General features: G+C 30.9%; 1 protein-coding gene across 1 annotated transcript in view; it reads right to left on the bottom strand.

The window, feature by feature from the left end:
- Positions 1 to 20,221, bottom strand: part of LOC142326609 (uncharacterized) — a 215,841-nt gene that overhangs the window by 128,769 nt on the left and 66,851 nt on the right. The window contains exons 10-11 of the mRNA XM_075369199.1: positions 19,579 to 19,872; positions 16,641 to 16,973 (exon numbers count right to left, since the gene is read on the bottom strand). Coding sequence (XP_075225314.1) covers positions 16,641 to 16,973; positions 19,579 to 19,872 — 627 coding nt within the window. The remainder of the gene's footprint in view (positions 1 to 16,640; positions 16,974 to 19,578; positions 19,873 to 20,221) is intronic.

Genomic DNA, 20,221 nt, shown 5'->3' with positions numbered 1-20,221 from the left:
TATTTTTCTACAATCAAATTCACCGATTTTACATACTGGCTCGTCAATGTTTCTTTTTCAAAACTTTTATCACAAATTTCTATCTAATTTTCACTCTATTTTTTAGTATTACACATTAGCTGCCTAAATTCTTCATTTCTTTCTAGGCATTTCCAGTATGAATTTTTGCTACCGCAAAGCGGCAGCACTCAGTCCGTAAAAATAATAGAATTTTTTTTTTAATTCCAAAGATTTATACGATAAATTACCCGACCGATTAGAAACCGTTTACATTATCCATTTTAATATACAGAAACGGAAACATTAATTTCTTGTTTTACATTATTTCTTAGTTTTTCTTCTAGCTGTGATACGTATAACGCACCAAAGATACAAACGATGCGAGTCAGAATCGCTTTATTTGAGTAACAGTATTAATTATTTAGCCAGAACGATTAAAGGAAGTAAAGATATCGCGTACAGGGCTGAATATCACCTGCATTTCGGTGAATTACAACGCTACGGATCAGTGAAGAACGCGACGGGAAAAAGGTCACACCTCATTTTCTACCGTAAGCCTGGATGGGATATTTATTGTTGGTGATATCTATCATTTTTGTAAGTGACGTTTTGTGATTTTTGTGAGTTCCTGTCAGGTCATTATATAAATAAGGTTACAGTATTTAATATCAATTTTCTTCTGTACCAGTCGGATTTTCAAATTTGACTGTATGACTTTCTTTCTGCTATCATAATATTTAACTCCTCATTATCTAACCCCCTTCTACGTTGCATTTAATTAATTCGTTTTACTTCTGTTTTTTTTTCTTTTCTAACTGTATTTCTCTTCCAGCAATAAATCCACCCCTTTCATTATTTCGTCAAGTTCATTCATCATAATCTCGACTGATTTTAATTTTTCGTGTCCGGAATATTATTTCATCCTACAATGTTTCTTCCTATCTTTTACTGTTTCTTTTATATAAAACAAAAAAGTAATACATTAAGTAACTTTATTTTTTTCTCATCCCCTTTTAGTACTGATACTTCTAGTTTTTATTTCATTTATTTGTTATTACGCTTACAGGATAATCTTGTATAAATCAGGTATTATTTTTTTGAAGGTTTATAAAATTCAATTTTGAATTTATGAAAATCATTTAGTGTATAGATACAAGTAGTAAAATTGTATACCACATGCGTAAATGTAATCAGATCTATAAATAGAAGCAAAAATAAGGAATATAAAAAGTATCTATCTACCTGCATCGCATCAAGTCATAAAACATGTAATAAAGGAAAAATGTAACCGAAATTCAATTTATTTTGAATGAGAAATATAAATACGTCAACAAAACTACGCAAAATGAAGAGGAGTAACTTCAGGCTTTTAAATGACTTAAACAAATTTTTGTATCAGATGTGTATGACGTTTTTTAATTTCTAATTTAGCATCACTACAATTCTTTCTAAGAATTATTAATTCAAAGACAATATATAAAATAAATTTTTATCAAATCTTTGTTAAATAATGTTACGAAAGGTAATTATATTTTATCAGTTATTCGATTAAACATGAAACAGCCTAATATACTTAAAACACTCAATAAGTCATTGATAATATTAAAGGTTATTGAAATACATGAAGTTTTACCAGTTTTAAAATCCAAATACATGAGTTGACAAAAATTAAAAACAAACTGTATTTAATAATAAAATATAATTACTGTAGACTTTAGTACGACGTTCAAAAAATAAAACGAGTATTTAAAAAAAAAAAAAGATGTAATACAAAAAATAAACTGTACAGAAACCCACACTGAAAACCGGTTAAATATTCATTACTCATAATCCGATAAAAAAGTTTATTTCTATAAAACTAAATATACTTCATAAACAAAATTAAACCTTCCGTCCGGATTTACCTAGTTTTGTTATGTGTATATGCGTTTGGATTGAATTCAAGGACGTAATATACTGAAGTACTAATTAAATTTAATAAAATTAATATCTTTTTTATTAATTATTAATTAATCCTATAAATAAATATTAAAATAATAATCCTATAATTATCTTATAATTTACTTAGATTATGAATAATCTTAGATTTTTTTTTTTTTTTTGTCTTCAGTCATTTGACTGGTTTGATGCAGCTCTCCAAGATTCCCTATCTAGTGCTAGTCGTTTCATTTCAGTATACCCTCTACATCCTACATCCCCAACAATTTGTTTTACATACTCCAAACGTGGCCTGCCTACACAATTTTTCCCTTCTACCTGTCCTTCCAATATTAAAGCGACTATTCCAGGATGCCTTAGTATGTGGCCTATAAGTCTGCCTCTTCTTTTAACTATATTTTTCCAAATGCTTCTTTCTTCATCTATTTGCCGCAATACCTCTTCATTTGTCACTTTATCCACCCATCTGATTTTTAACATTCTCCTATAGCACCACAATTCAAAAGCTTCTAATCTTTTCTTCTCATATACTCCGATCGACCAAGTTTCACTTCCATATAAAGCGACACTCCAAACATACACTTTCAAAAATCTTTTCCTGACATTTAAATTAATTTTTGATGTAAACAAATTATATTTCTTACTGAAGGCTCGTTTCGCTTGTGCTATTCGGCATTTTATATCGTTCCTGCTTCGTCCATCTTTAGTAATTTTACTTCCCAAATAACAAAATTCTTCTACCTCCAAAATCTTTTCTCCTCCTATTTTCACATTCAGCGGTCCATCTTTGTTATTTCTACTACATTTCATTACTTTTGTTTTGTTCTTGTTTATTTTCATGCGATAGTTCTTGCGTAGGACTTCATCTATGCCGTTCACTGTTTCTTCTAAATCCGTTTTACTCTCGGCTAGAATTACTATATCATCAGCAAATCGTAGCAACTTTATCTTTTCACCTTGTACTGTTACTCCGAATCTAAATTGTTCTTTAACATCATTAACTGCTAGTTCCATGTAAAATCTTAGATTAATTATCTTATAATTTAAACAAAAAATTTCCCCCGAATTCTTCCAGGTCTTTAAAAATCGAAAAAGTTATCTTTTTATTTAGTATTTTAATGGAATATTTTTTAACCGAACTATTTTTATATTTTCCTGGGCATAGTGGTAGTACAAAAGATCTATGTGGGCAATATTTTGGGTGGGGGAGCCGATTATAATTTTAAAAAATAATTTTTTTTAAACTTTTTTGGTTTATTTAAACTTTTAATAATAATATTACAATAAAATTTTATCATAATTCACCATTCACCCGCAAAAAATAAAAATCTTAGGTAACTTTTTATTGGTTGTAAGTTTTTCAGTTGAATTTTTTTTTTTTTGTTTCTTCATTTAACACAGTAAACGTAAAGTTAAAAAAAAGTTTTTTCACGTATCATTATTGTTTCACTATATAGAAATAAATAACCGATCCCAAGAATGTATAACTTTACTCACATCATTTTTCTGGTGAACAAATAGGAAAAGGAAACCAATGCAACACTGCTTACAACAAAAAATCTATTAACGTCAGAAATAAACGGTTATAAAGGCTCTTTTCTTCGGGTCTGGTTACTAGCTTTTGTAAGTCATTATCAACAAAATGTTACTGAGTAGATAAATTGCTGACAAAAGTAAATTTAACATAAATTCCCAGAAAAATTGATACAAACAGAATAAAAAAATTAAAAAAAAAACAAATAAAAGTTTTCACGTGCAACAGGTACAAACAAAATCAATAGTATGGATTTGTAAAGAGATCCGGTAATAAATAATAAAACAAACCAAGTTGATGGCAAAAATTTATGGGGGATAAAAATTAAAAAAATAAAAAATTTTAAAAGTAGATTGTAAAGGAACACTTCAAAGGCATCTTTAAAGAAACACCGAGAAAAAGTTAGGGGGCCGTTTATAAAAAAAAAAACGCGTAATAAAAATAAAATTTTATTTACTATCTTTTCGTTAGTTGTAAGTTGTAATCTCGATTAATTAAGATCATCGGCAAACAAAGAGATTCACCCATTTTTTTCTAACGCGAACGGTGATAATAAAGAACCGGTAAGGATAAAAGCGAAATAATACAAGAAACAACTAAACGACAGAAAGTAGTAATTAACGATAAACTAACAAAAATTTACATACATGTGACCTGTCGATACGAGACAAAACCAACAAAGATAAAAAAAAAAAAAAACAAAAGAATTATACCCGAAAAAATAATATTTTTCACCTGTACGAACTGTCATTAAAACGTGTTAAAAAATATCTTATAACCAAAGTCGGTTATTCAAACAAACAATGATTATAATAGATAAGGCTTTACGTTTCACCTGCGTAGAAAATAGTTTTGACACATTGCACCTAATTAGCGAAAAGAGAAAAGATTTACACGAGATTTATTGTCTACCTTTTATGTTGTAATATAACCTTCAAAAACTTGTAATATAAACAAATATAAGCGTAGAATAAAAAGGTACATAAAAGTGATGAGCTTTATTTAACTTTTCAAGTTCAATCTGTACGGAATATAGTACGTACTGTATCTAAATGAATTATATATATATATATATATATATGTGTGTGTGTAAGTTTTATTTACAAACAAGAATAAATAAGTGAACTGACGTAATATATATATAATTTTTAGAATAGAAATGATCTCACTCGAGTAATATCTGAATAATTTAGCAGTAATAAACAGAAATCCGATACAGAACATTAAACTTCATATGTTTAACGTATAACGGGAACAGTTTGTCGAATTAATTTTTTTGAAGTTTACCAAATAAAAAAAATTTAACGACCCGATTTCGTCGAACAATAGTTTTTTTGTAACATCCATTCGTTTATTTTAATTTTTTTATTTGTTTAACCGATATTCAATTCTTAAATTATGTCTTAAATAATATTTATAAACAATCGCGATAGAAAACTATTTTTATAAAGATCAACCCCAGAAAAAACTACTGACTTTTTTGTTTAAATTAATCTGAAAGTTTTCCGCGATAAATACAGGTTTAATAATAAGCTGCAAATTACACGATCTCAATCCTAACTTAAATCAGCAACTAATGTTTTACGTTAAACCACTATCTTATGGTCGTACGAGACCTAACAAGAGACACAAGTAGCATCAAAAAATGGCAAAACCTTCTTAAAATTAACAAACATCCTATTCAAGGCTTAATATGAAAGTCGAGAATTGAATTACGTTTCCGATGTCTTATTCATCGAGGTGAATGCACTGTTGTTGTATATCGGCTATTGAAATTTAGGCGATTTTCCAGTCTTTACCCTGTTTACCGGAGGGACTGAGTGTAGAGTGTATTTTATTATAGTTCACCGATTAATGCCTCATCTATCTCGCGTGTTTTATACACGTCACAGCCATAAGAAAGACCGGGACGATTAACGGTGAAATCGGGTAAGAAATAGACATAAAATAATTATAAAAATAGAAACAAAAGAAATTTTAAAATAAATAACCTATGTATATGCAAAAAGAAGTAAATAAATAATATGTACGTGTAAATAAAACGAAGAAAGCAATCAGAGAAGAACGGGCTCCTATTAAAATTGAAAAACATCTGAAATGTATACTGTAATTCATTAAAGCCTATCAATTTTTAATAATTTAAATAGTTCTACAATTTGAATCTCATTATCGACAAAAATATTGTTAATTCTTCCCGCTAACAGTACCGAATGACGTACATAACTAAAGAAGTGTTGCACAATTATTAAAAGATTGACAGTAAGATACTTGAAGGAAATTATTTTTCCACACTTCTTTCAGACTATTTAAAAACCTTTGATTACTTTTTAAGATTACTTTTGTTTCCCTTACTTTTATTTTCTTCTTCTTTTAAAAAATTAATTCATTTATGTAATTATATATTACATCTGTCTGTTCAGACTACAAAACCGGTATACACACTCGAACAATAGTTCGAATAACAATAGTCTTTCGCTTCCTAGATCTTGGGTTCAACATATAATGTTTACACTTTAACTGTTACTATTCTTTCCTAATGTCACAACTACATCTACAATTACCATCACCGTTCCTGTAACGAACGACTAATCGCATGCTCAAACTTATAAGTCTCCTGCTTAATGCCGATTCGGTTCACAGATTCCTTCGCATTTAACACAATTTTCATTCCCGTTTTAAAAAAATCCTTTTTACCAAAAATTAAGTGACGGTTGATAATAAGTACACATTTCATCTGTAATATATGGTTTAAGAAAATTTATAATATTAATGAAAAGATAAAGGTGCTACGATTTGCTGATGATATAGTAATTCTAGCCGAGAGTAAAAAGGATTTAGTAGAAACAATGAACGGCATAGATGAAGTCCTACGCAAGAACTATCGCATGAAAATAAACAAGAACAAAACAAAAGTAATGAAATGTAGTAGAAATAACAAAGATGGACCGCTGAATGTGAAAATAGGAGGAGAAAAGATTATGGAGGTAGAAGAATTTTGTTATTTGGGAAGTAAAATTACTAAAGATGGACGAAGCAGGAGCGATATAAAATGCTGAATAGCACAAGCTAAACGAGCCTTCAGTAAGAAATATAATTTGTTTACATCAAAAATTAATTTAAATCTCAGGAAAAGATTTTTGAAAGTGTATGTTTGGAGTGTCGCTTTATATGGAAGTGAAACTTGGACGATCGAAGTATCTGAGAAGAAAAGATTAGAAGCTTTTGAAATGCGGTGCTATAGGAGAATGTTAAAAATCAGACGGGTGGATAAAGTGACAAATGAAGAGGTATTGCGGCAAATAGATGAAGAAAGAAGCATTTGGAAAAATATAGTTAAAAGAAGAGACAGACTTATAGGCCACATACTAAGGCATCCTGGAATAGTCGCTTTAATATTGGAAGGACAGGTAGAAGGGAAACATTGTGTAGGCAGGCCACGTTTGGAGTATGTAAAACAAATTGTTGGGGATGTAGGATGTAGAGGGTATACTGAAATGAAACGACTAGCACTAGATAGGGAATCTTGGAGAGCTGCATCAAACCAGTCAAATGACTGAAGACAAAAAAAAAAAAATAATATTAATATAAAACCAGTTCCTACTTGCGATGGAATCTGTGCATTGCGTTGTAGAAAGGTAGTATAATACATTTAAATTTATTTTAAATTGCTTTGAAATGAGAACACGGAGCGGGTTGGAGAAAGTAACACGGACAAATTGAAGAATAAGGAAGTAATGAATAAGATTAAAAAATAAAAAGCACTTATACGGAGAGGAAGCTAAAGAAAAGGAAACCGGTCGGGACATGTGGTTAGTGGAGTGGAATTTTGACAACTGCATCAGAAGGGTCACTAGAAAGAGAAACGAAAAAAGAAAAAGGAGATTAATAGATGAGGTGAAAATGGAAACAAAGTTTCCGTTTACGAAGTATATATATATATATATATACATACATTATTATTTACATTAATAATAAAACGTATTAAATATTATAATACAGGTTTTTTTAAATAAATTTTTAATAGAATATACGCTATAATACAATTAAAGCGTATTTTTTCCAAGTTTTTTAACTCCATTCTACAAATAAGAAATCCTCTCATCATTCTCTCTTTATAATAATTCTCGTTAGTAAACAATAATTGGACATATCATCGGTACAACATCTGGATACAGTTAGCGCGCTTCTGGATACAGATAGTCACGAAAAAACTATATCTCGCTTACCAAAGAACACTGTAGATAGGCTTCAACAAATTTTTATATTAAATCGCGGAAATGTTAACACACGACGCGATTTTAATAAATAAAACATTAAAAAAGAAATTAGTTTATTTTCTAACTCTCACCGGCTGAAACCGTGCAGTAATTTCTTAAAGAACATCATTTAATGAGGGACTCAAAATATTGTTGAAACTAAAAAGGGCGCTATAAAATACGACACGCTCTTAATTTAAAAACATTAATAAGCCGACTTAATAATAGTTAGCTGATATCCAAAACCCACCTTAAAAGTTAGATAAACGCGATCGTAAAAAAAGGCATTCAGACTGAACGAGTGGTCCCTGAATTTTAAGCGAAATCGATATAAAAGACAAATTTTCGATATTCCGATACGTATTTTAGATTTAAAATTAAAAGTGCAAAATCCGACCACGATTTCTTACATTTAAATTAAGATTAAAAATAATTTGAAAATTATATCTTAAACCCAAATTAAACACAAAGTATTATCCTAATATATATTTTACATTAAGTAAATGTTTTAGTCGCACGTACTTACTATAAAAGCTCAATCGAAAAAACCACAATAGAAATTAATTTAGATTTACTTAAGTTAAAACAAGAAAAATCACGATTATATTATACTATTTCAATTTTTAAATGAATTAAGAATAAAAGTCTATTTAAAAGTAGGTTAAATTACTGAAATGCGTGAACTTACAAGAACGCTATAGAAAATTATGTTTACATCATAACTCGCTTAATTTACAATAATTTAAAGAGACAGTTATGATGCAAAGGCGTGCATCGTAAAGTTACAGTGACGTAAGAGAATGTCGCCGACTTTGTTGTATTGTCGGTAAGTTAAAATGTTACCTTACTACCGATGACGTGAAACGTTATGCACGCACGATACGTCGAGCGTTTACTTATAAATTACAATATTGTCGTAAGATTTCCAACTCCATTCCTTTCTTTTTACATTTATGCATATCTTTATGGAAATTAATTTTAAAATAACTTACAAAAGTCGCGAAAATCTTGACATACTCAATTTATAGGACACACACACACACACACACACACACACATATATATACATATATATATATATATATATATATATATATATATATATATATATATATATATATATATATTTTAGGAGACAAATCAATAATTATCATTACATTAAATGCATTTTATACGATGATTATCTAGAAATAACGGCATTGATTAAAGTTACTATTAGAGCGAAAGATGAATTTACATGTTTCGAATTTTGAAATCTATATTAAACAAGACTTAGGTTGTCGTATACGAACCGGGTATTATTGGGATTAATAGTAGAAGGAAGATTAAAGAAAAACAAGCCAACATACTTGGCATTTATAGACCTAGAAAAGACTTTCGATAACGTAGACTGGAATAAAATATTCAGCATTTTAAAAAAAATTAGGGTTCAAATACAGAGATAGAAGAACAATTGCTAACATGTACAGGAACCAAACAGCAACAGTAATAATTGAAGAACATAAGAAAGAAGCCGTAATAAGAAAGGGAATCCGACAAGGATGTTCCCTATCTCCGTTACTTTTTAATCTTTACACAGAACTAGCAGTTAATGATGTTAAAGAACAATTTAGATCCGGAGTAACAGTACAAGGTGAAAAGATATAGATGCTACGATTTTCTGATGATATAGTAATTCTAACAGAGAGTAAAAAAGATTTAGAAGAAACAATGAACGGCACGGATCAAGTCCTACGCAAGAAATACCGCATGAAAATAAACAAGAACAAAACGAAAGTAATGAAATGTAGCAGAAATAATGAAGAAGGACCACTGAATGTAAAAATAGGAAGAGAAAAGATTATGGAGCTAGAAGAATTTTGTTATTTAGGAAGTAGAATTACTAAAGATGGACGAAGCAGGAGCGATATAAAATGCCAAATACACAGGCGAAACGAGGTTTCAGTCAGAAATATAATTTGTTTACATCAGAAATTAATTTATGTCAGGAAAAGAATTTTGAAAGTATATGTTTGGAGCGTCGCTTTATATGTAAGTGAAACTTGGACGATCGCAATACCTGAGAAGAAAAAATTAGAAGCTTTTGAAATGCGGTGCTATAGGAGATTGTTAAAAATCAGTTGGTTGGATAAAGTAACAAATGAAGAGCTGTTGCGGCAAATCGATGAAGAAAGAAGCATTTGCAAAAATATAGTTAAAACAACAGTCAGTCAGACTTATAGGCCACATATTAAGGCATCCTGGAATAGTCGCTTTTATATTAGAGGGTTAGGTAGAAGGAAAAAATTGTGTAGGCAGGCAACGTTTGGAATATGTAAAACAAATTGTTACGGGATATGGGATGTAGGGGGTATACCGAAATGAAACGACTAGCACTAAATAGGGAATTTTGGAGAGCTGCATCAAACCAGTCCAATGACTGAAGACAAAAAAAAACAAAAAGACACTAACATCCCTATTTCTAGCTACCTCATTTTTAGTAGTATTTTTTGCCTCATCGAACCGGCGTGATACGAAAATATATATATATATTAAAATTTTTAACGATTGTTAATTGTTTCTAAAAACAATTTAATCTGTTGATTGTTAATATCGATTTATTTAACAAAAAGAGACGTGCGTGTCATGCCAGTAAAAACTTCACGATTACCCTAGACAAGAAGTTAATTGTTTTTGCGAATAACCAACTACAGTACGATGTAATGCGGGTATAAAATGTAAAGAGTTAACAAAATCGCACTCGTATCAGACTTCACCGTTTCCTATCTCTAACTTACGAGCCCACAGTCTGTATTGCAACGATAGACTACAATTTAACAGGTGAAATGAACTCGTCCTATGCAGTCAAAACAAACTCCCTTTTCGCTATTACTCGTTATTTACCGACAAAATCCTACATTATCATGCGATTAGAACTTGGAATACCGGAATTAATAGAGTACTATATTCTCAAACCGATTCATATTGAAAATTCCTCACATTCACGCATAAAATATAAAACAAATATCAAATTTTAAAACTGATCGGGCCAGTTATAAATAAACGATTGCTTCATATAAGCGATGTAAAATATTAACTGTCTATTCAAACCCTTTTTCCTACTCTAATGTCCCGTTAACCTAAAAATTTACCTAAAATAACGAAATCTATCAAAATTACCAATAATATCAAAAGGATACAAATTTTTCCATCTTTAATTTTTTTTATTATCATATTTAATTTAATAACAAATTTTCATGTATTACATACATTCCTCTAAATAATTTATGATTTATTCATTCTAATTCTGATAAAAAGCTAATAAAGAATGACTTACAATAAGTAATTCGTAATTCAGAAGGTATTTTTAATGAGCGTTTGATTAAGGAGCTAAAGCACCAGTTGAACGGAACGGCTAAGTACCAGCTAAGTTACCAGTTAAAGTACCGCCACTAGAGTCGGGCAAGCGCGCTCCGCACTCGAAAGGAATCCACGACTTGTAATTTCTTTAAATCAAAGTATTCAAACTGGAAGACACTAGAACTAGGCGAACTTTGCGTCAGCATCCCACGATTTTTTGTTTTGTGTCGACATTCTCGCTCGATGTATTGAAATGAGCAAAAACCTCCTGATCTGTTACTCGTCAGCAAATAGTCTGGAAAAGTAAGTGACATAGCGTCCGTCATAATGTTTCCAACAATTTTTTTATATGTAAAATTCTCGTAATAGAACTTTGACACATTTTTCATTAACAAATGCATCTGCAAACAATCCCGATCTTTAGATGTATGTTAACGCCGTAAAATGGAAGCTTGAAATTATTTCTCCGTTATTGTAAATTGCTTCTTTTTTAGTTTTAATTTAATAAAAAGTACATACGTAACACAAGCTACCTAAATTTATTTTGTTATGTTGCCAAACGATCACCGGTTGGCGTCTTGCATCTATCTGTTCTGTCGCCTAAGATTATTTTTATTTATTTTTTGTTTAATTTTTTTTCTGTTTCAATTTTACAAAATTGAAAAGGTAAAAGAACAGATAGTGAATACAAATAGCGATCGGGAAAAAAGAAAATATTTAAGCGATAGGCAAAAAAGGAGACGTGTCGACAAGAAAAAATAATTTGAAAATCGTTAAGAGGAAAGTTTAGTCAAATTTTTAAAAACCGAGTAAAAATTAACTGAAAATCAGGAATTAGCTATTGCTAGCACCAGTTTGCAAATAGCTCAGAACAGATAATTAATTTTTAAACGAAAATGAAGATAATTCAAATAAAAATGCCGCAATTCATCCAAATCGAAATTTCAATTCATCAAATTTAATTTTCGACAAATAAGATGAAGTTAATCAAAAGCATGATTGAGAACACATCCGTCTTGAAAGTCGAACGGTCGAAGAGAATATGACATCAAACGCGCTGAATTGCGATCCAGGAACATTGCCTTCACATCCTTCTGGAAAAATTAAGAGTTTTACTAGTGAAAAGAAAGATTGTTCAAGTAAAAAATCTTCCCGTAATTAGCAAGGTTTTAATATTTCGAATTATTCAAAGTTACATTTAAACAGAGAAAATTACTGCAAAAATTTTCTTTTATATTCAAAATTGAAGGACAATGCATTTTGTTTTTACTGTTCTTTATTTCCGAAACAGTTACCAAATGAAGGCATTTGTTTTGTTTTTTTTTTATCCAACGAAGAGTCGCGTTATTAGCACACGGATACAGTGTTATTATAACAGACAATTTAAGTTAACAATAACAACACTAAAATTTACAAATTAAATAACAGTAGAATAAAAAAAATAGCATTAACAATTAAAATACACAATATCACGATGAAAAATTTTCCTAACAAGGTACAGTGAAGATGTTAAGTGCCTATGCCATAAAAGGCAGAATAAAACTACAATGAAATAACCATATTACAAATCTTTCTTAAAACAACAAAATTACCATATGGCATACGTCAAACAGCATAAATAAATAAAACACATTACAATAATAATCAAATATTTGAATGAAGATGGACAGGCTTAAGAAATAGCAACACATTCGATAATATTCTCATATAGTTTCCTAATATATTTCTGATGTTAGCCGCTAATTTAAATTTCTGACACAATGCCGCATAATAGATACAGTCCGTTACTGTTAGTCGGCAGTTATAGCGAGCACAAATGACGCATTGCTCTGTGACATGAGGTGTCCACAAGTGACTTTAGTGTGCCCTATTCATAAATGGCAAATAATCACCTCCCCTCGATGGTTTTCTTGCATAAACAGCTCAAAGTGACCCAGTGTTCTTAACTGGGCAAAGTTTATTGTTGATGGTAGTATTCCGTTTACATTACCGCTCATCATGAATCAGCCTTTTCAGAAGACATATAAAGAACACCCAAAATAATGTGATTAATGAAAGGAGGCTGCAAACAAGCCTTTTTTGCTGCACTATCAGCATGCTCATGGCCTGAGATTCCTGCACGGTTGGGGATTCAGTAGAAGCTTAAACTTGTGTTATGTTGTCACCCCAGAAATAACAGACCGAATCTCACAGACAACAGAGTGTCTGGAGTAGATATCACTAATCACCCGCAAGTCACTCATGGAATCTGAACAGACAAGTACTTGTCGAAATGTCTGGCTAATTATATATAAGGCCTTATTAATACCATACGGCTCTGTGACGAAAACACTGACGATGCTGGGAAAGCCAAACATGTTTGTTTTATTGCCAAACGTAAAAGCACAATAACAGAATTATTGTGTTTACAGCCATCTGTACAAACTATAGGATTGGATTCACATTATCTACACTATTACAAAGTTTTTATTGTAGGACTGGTGTACTTTTTATTGACAAACACTAAAGCAATTATTTACAAAAGAAGGCCACCAAGAAGTGTAACAACACTGACTAACAGTGAGAACTGGAGGTATTTGTATATTTAGAGATAAGAAATGGTGCTGAGCTCTGATGCCTGAAGGAAGGAATTAAAAATTGGACAATATCTATAATGAGCAGGTTACACAAAAAATGTCAGAAACAGGCGCTATCCAGTAAGTTGAGTAGATTAAAGAAGGATGGGATCATTCTGGTGTCCTCTACTGAAGAGGATGCAATTAGCTATATCTGTCTGGAAAAGTGGCATGAAGGAAGCTATGGATAAACAAGGCTTAGATGTGAATATGCACAGTTGGTCATGAGGCTTTGAAACAAGGACATGAGAAATAATTTTGTGAAGAAGTTGAATTATTCTAATCGAGGGCAGACCTTTGTATCTTAATCATTCTGTTTACCTTCCCACCCTTTTCATTATCTTTTACGCTTTCTTCTTTAAACAGGGTCTAGGAATCGGAGAAACTGAATTTCTGTCTCAATTTCTTACCGTGCTGATGTATCTTTGACCACAGACAAGCATCCATTTCTTTACTAAAGCTTAATTAAGTAGCAACACTGTCTGCGGACTAAGTTATTTTTTAACCTCAAATTGAAAAAAAGGTAATGACCGGGTGAGATATCTAACATATAAAGTTCTGTCTTTTACTTCAATCTGAAAATCTATGAAAAAATTAGACATTATGAACATAAAAAATCGTTTTGCAAAACTTTTATACTACAGTTTGTTGTACAGATGATATATAGGTGCTATACAAAATACAACAATACATCTGGAACACATTGCCGTATAACGTACATAATCAATTAAATAAATAAAAAACATAAATATTTTATTCTTATCGGTACATAATAGATCATGTCTTTATAACATACATTATAAATAAATGCTATGATAAAAAAATAGGTGTGATTAAAGAATATATGATGTACTATTATATGGTATCACAGTGCTTACTGATACGTCAAAGTAATTTTATAAAGTGAAAGCAAAATAACAAAAGTTGATTTTTTTGTTAACATTATATTAAAAAATCTAAAAATAGCATTTTCTGAAATAAATAGTGTAATAAAACAATCTCATGATTTTCCTTAACCGATCAAAAAAATAATACAACTAATTTTTTAAAATAATGGTAACTAACCAGTGTCCCCGTAATAAAAATTTCAATGATAAAAAATGTAACCATACAAACAAAATTGCATTCAGTTGTTAAACAATACTTGTAAATAGAAAAAGATATGTAATATGATTAAGGAATATATGCATTGTTATCTGCTTAAATACTTAACGGTTTTATTTTTTAGTTTATTTTTTTTAAATATTACAAATGCAACACACAATTTTAATTGTATTAAAAATTATTGACTGTGTATATTTAACAGATGACTTCACAGTATGAACTGTTATGTCAGTTCATTACTTGTAAATATTTAAATAACCTCAATATCATTGCTAGGGAATGTAAAGCAGTTAACATATCAGGTCATATACAAAATTTAAGTTAAATATGTTGTACGAGTATTATTTTTTACCGCATATACATATTTTTTTTTCTGGTACCGTTTAGATACTTTAAAATCGTGAAACTGAACTCATTAGTTTTGGAAGTTGTTTTAGTTTTGTACAGTGTAGTACTTTAATTTCAAATGCACAATACATTAACAGCCAAAACTATGAGTATGGAGCTCTGAAGGTTCTCACATTTATTATTAAAAGCCATTGCATTGTCAAAATGTTGATGTTCAGTACAAGATTTTGCAAAAAATCTAGTCTAATCCATTTTTTTACAGTTACATTAACTGAACAATGCTTAGGAATTTTTTTAAGAACCCATAAACTTTGGATGAATTGAATGAAAATATTAAAGATAGCATCCCTAACATCAGTGTAGCAACTTTAAGGAAAATTGCACTTAACGTGAAGAAATGAGGCGACACCTGCGTTATTGCTCAAGGAAGACATTTTGAACATTTATTGTGATGTGAAAGTGGGAAAAAATTAAAAATAGTTTTCTATATCATATAACTTCGTAAATAAATGAATATAGTTTGTTTTACATGTACGTTTCATTACTTTATGAAGTCTCCACAGCAAGATGTAATTTTAATTTGTCTGATATTTATTTTTTTTTATTTTGCATGTGTCATCTAAAGTGTGATGCTAATTTGTTGGCAGTTATGAAAGGTCATGACTGACCGACCTATATTATTTCAGCTGTCTACCTTGAATTACACAAGTTAGCTCGATAATGATTTAAAAATCACCTTAATCTGCTTAAAATTAATAATTTAACAAAATGAATGAGATTACAAATCTGAATCACGATTAATATAAATAGGTAACATGAAATATGCATGGGAAACCCTGTATTTTCAAAACCAACTGATAAAGTTTTATGCACTAGTGACAGAATGTGTTTTAAGAAACTAAAAATCATTTAAAAAATTGAGTAAAACAAAGATCATAGATACATGATTAAGCAGTATGTCAAAATATATTTTATTTAGAATCAACATATGCATTAAATCAAATACAATAAAATGGAGTAAATAAACGATAAAAATCAAAATAATATTGCAGTATTTATTAAATAAATAAATATATATATAGATTTTTTTTTTTTTACTACATACATACATATATCTACTACATATATATGAAAGTAGTACTTTGTAAAACTTACAACAAAGGGGAAAACACTTTTTATTTAATTCAGTAAGGGTAACATAACTGCAAGGTTGTGTTTCTGGACAAAGTGTGGACAGAGATTTATTCCTTAAGTATTAAATATTTGATAATTCTCTTATTCCTGTATCTAATTTTTATTCCTGAAATATTTAATATTTTCTAAAGCAATAACTAAACAAAAAATTAATATAGTAAACAAGTGATGCAAAACAGAGGTAGATTCAGGGGAAGCTGAACTAGGGCCCCATGGCATGATTTGCATGTTCATGTAAATCCTGGATCTTCTGATAGCAACATTTTCATCCAAAAATATTACTGAAAAGAATGTAGAAATTGATGGACTTACCTCAAGTCGTTCAGTAGCTTTCAGAAGTCGATCGTAATCAACAGTGCCCTGAACAGCTAGAATCTCCATCATGTAATCAGCCTGCTGAACTGATTGCTGCACAAATTCTAGTTGGGTGTGGAATCTTCGCCAAAGCGCTAGTCTCTGTTGAAGCGATGATAACAACGCCTTACATCTGTCTTCTATGACTACATGCTCATTTTGAAGCGATGATATTTCACGTTCAATTCTAACAGGTGACATTGTTAACCGTAATCGCATGGGCAATGTATGCAGAAGTTGTCGTTGAGTCATCAAATCCTGCCATTGCTCATTAAGTGTGTCACTGACTCCCTATACATAAGACAATATAAGTTATTAATTAGAGAAGATAAAATAATGTATATTAGTACTATAATTAAACATTTTGAAAAATGAGAATTAATAATAAAGTGTGAGCTGAAGCGTTATCACAGTGTGAAATCGGAGAATTGTTTGACCATATTTATTGTCGTTTTTTTAAATTGCCTCACATTAATGGGATAAAATTAATAAGTAATACTGTTCATTGACCTTGTGATAAAAATTCACAGTGTACAACACCACTGCAATTCAAAAAAAAGTAAGGAGAATCTCTATATCCAATTGAGTTTGTATGCAGTTCTGTGTTGGTTCTTCAGGAAGCTTTTGTTGGAATGACTGCACTTTAGTTTCAATGGCAACTTTTCTAGTTGTAGTAAAATATATCCCACTTACTCAGTTGCCAAATTTGAACTAAGCATCTAGTGTAGCTAAAAATACTGAAATACATTATAGACAGTGCAGCCATTATGTGGGAAAAATATGATCTCAGTTGAAAAGATTTAGCCTGCAGATTTAAAAAACTCTATTTTTGATCGTACTTTATATAATGAGTGCATACATATGTTATCTACTGTAAAATATATGTAGTATATTTATAAATTATATATATGTATGTGATCCAATAAAACACACTCGAGAGACTATTACAAAACCTTAAAAAATCAGCTCCAAAATATGAACCCCCAACCCTACCAATAAAGAATGAAAACGGTAATCTGTCCCATAACAATAAAGACAATGTGGGAGGAATCCTAATTAAATATTTCAATAAACTTTAAAACTCCAACACCAACATCCCCAATAACAACACCACCAGAAAAATTCAACGTTCCCACAATAAAAAAACTCTACGAAGCACTGGGTGTGATGAAGAATTACAAAGCAACTGGAGAAAATCAAACTTTTGTAGAGATCTGGAAACATGCATGAAGATCAGCAAAAATTGTCCTTCATCAACAGCTTGTCAACATCTGGATCAAAGAATTACTACTGGAACACTGGACAAAAGCCCTCGTCCATCCACTACACAAAAAAGTGGACACTAAACAGACCCTAACAACTACAGGGGAATCTCACTGCTAGATACAACATACAAAATTCTCTCAAGAATAATCCTCAACAGGGTTGATTTACAACTTTAGAAAGAATAAGGAAAATACCAGGGAGGTTTCAGACCCTGAAGGACCTGTCCAGATCAGATCTTGAGTCTCAAGCTAACAATGGATTACAACAGAAAAAGAAACGGACATGGTGATAAAATTCATAAATTTCAAGAAAACTTATGACTGCATCCATAGAGAATCCCTACTAATAATACCAAATTAATAAACATGATAAAACTGACCCTCACAATCACTAAGTCAAAGGTAAAATTCAGAGGCGAGGTCACAGAATCATTTGAGATTAAAACAGACTGTGCCAAGGCAATGGGCTCTCACTGCTATTATTCAACTGCGCTCTAGAAATAGTAATTAGGGAATGGCTCAAAAAATGTCTCCCGAAAGTAAAAATTGACTGAAAAATCAAAACAAACTGTCTTGGTTTCGCCGATGACTTGGCACTGCTAGCGAACAACATCGATGAAGCTAAATCACAGATATTAGAACTTCAAAACATTGCAGATAAAATTGGCCTCAAAATATTTGGAAATACAGAAATTATGCTCCAACAACCAACACTATTAAAAGAAGTAAATATAAATGGTAATAAGATCAAAATAGTAACCCAATTTAAATACCCCAGGAATAATAACAAACAACCTAAATGAAAAAAACCTTGATCCAAATAAGAAGAAACAAATTTGCTAAAGCTCAAAAATTAACCTGGTACACTTATAATAAAAAATGGCTATCAAATAAATGCAAAAGTAAGACAACAAAGTTAAAAAACCAGAAGCCACTTTTGCAGCAGAAACACTCTTCCACCTGAATTGAACAAAGACTGACAAACTCCAGAAAATCAAAAGAAAAATTGGAAGAATCTTCATGAATAAAAAGCACCAGAAAGATGGGCAGTGGTGGATTGTGCCCAACAAAGTTGTATACAAAGAGTTAGAACCCACCACTGATACCATGTATAAGAGGAGACTAGGATTCTTTGGTGGATATACCATGAGAATGAGAATGCAAGATTCAAGACTTCTGAAACAGCTAGTACAGTACAATCTTGACTCGAAAAACACCAAGACAGGAAGCAGATGGATCAGTGAAATAAGAAAGGATCTGAAGAAAAAATTTTATCTGTGGTGTCTTCTGGCTTACACTAGAAGACACCACAGATAAAATTAAACAAGAAAATCAAGAACAAACACATTCACAACTTACAACTTCACACACTCACAAGAAAAACTCACAACATGAACATTTTCAACACTAGAAAGGGAGCAAAGACTGGAACGTATGAATTGGAATACTGGCAGGATTGGAATGTCCAAACAGTCCTATTGAGTAGACTTGGATAATGGACTGACTAAAGTAGTAATCCTACACGATCGTAAAAGATAATAATATGTATGTGATGGTTGGTGGATATTCTATTAATGTCTGCAAGTGAAATTAATTATATTCTTTCCTGTTATAATACATAGTATAATTACCTGACAATTGGTTACAGCTTGCTGAACAGAGTCATGACCAAGCCGCAAACTGGCTTCACACTGATCGAGAATAGAACCAGCACGGTTATGATCTCGTTTAACACGTGCTAACCCTCTTCTGATAGCCTGAAGACGATCACGTAAAACGGTAGCACCTTCCAGTTCATCATTAACAGATAATTCTAAAGTTCGTGCGCCAGAGAGTAGAGATCCTACTCTATCAGATTCCGATACAGATAACAGACCCAGACAACCAAGCTCTTCTTGTATCCGTTCAATTCCACCTTTCATTACCTGTAAATAAAATAATAAAACATGAAAAACCAATAATATCATTTATTCAGGTGACATTAAACAAATTTTTCTATGGAATATATAATTGATATCACATGATTACTTGCCCAGAGGCAGGCCCCTTACATATTTCATTTTATTCTTTTCTATTTCTAGCAAAACCTTTGAGTTCTTAATAGCTCCCATTTCTTTTTAGATCATCTATCATTTTTACTCTTTCCTGGCCTTTCTTCTTTCCACCTTCTAGCACAATGTTTTAAAATCAATCCTCCTCTCATGATATGTTCCAGACAATTAACTTTAAGATTCCGTGTGAATTTTCTGATTAAGCTTCTATTCCTATTTACTC

The sequence above is a fragment of the Lycorma delicatula genome, chromosome 6 (assembly GCF_047948215.1).
Source record: "Lycorma delicatula isolate Av1 chromosome 6, ASM4794821v1, whole genome shotgun sequence".
NCBI lineage: Eukaryota > Metazoa > Arthropoda > Insecta > Hemiptera > Fulgoridae > Lycorma > Lycorma delicatula.
This window is presented reverse-complemented; position numbering and strand designations above follow the sequence as displayed.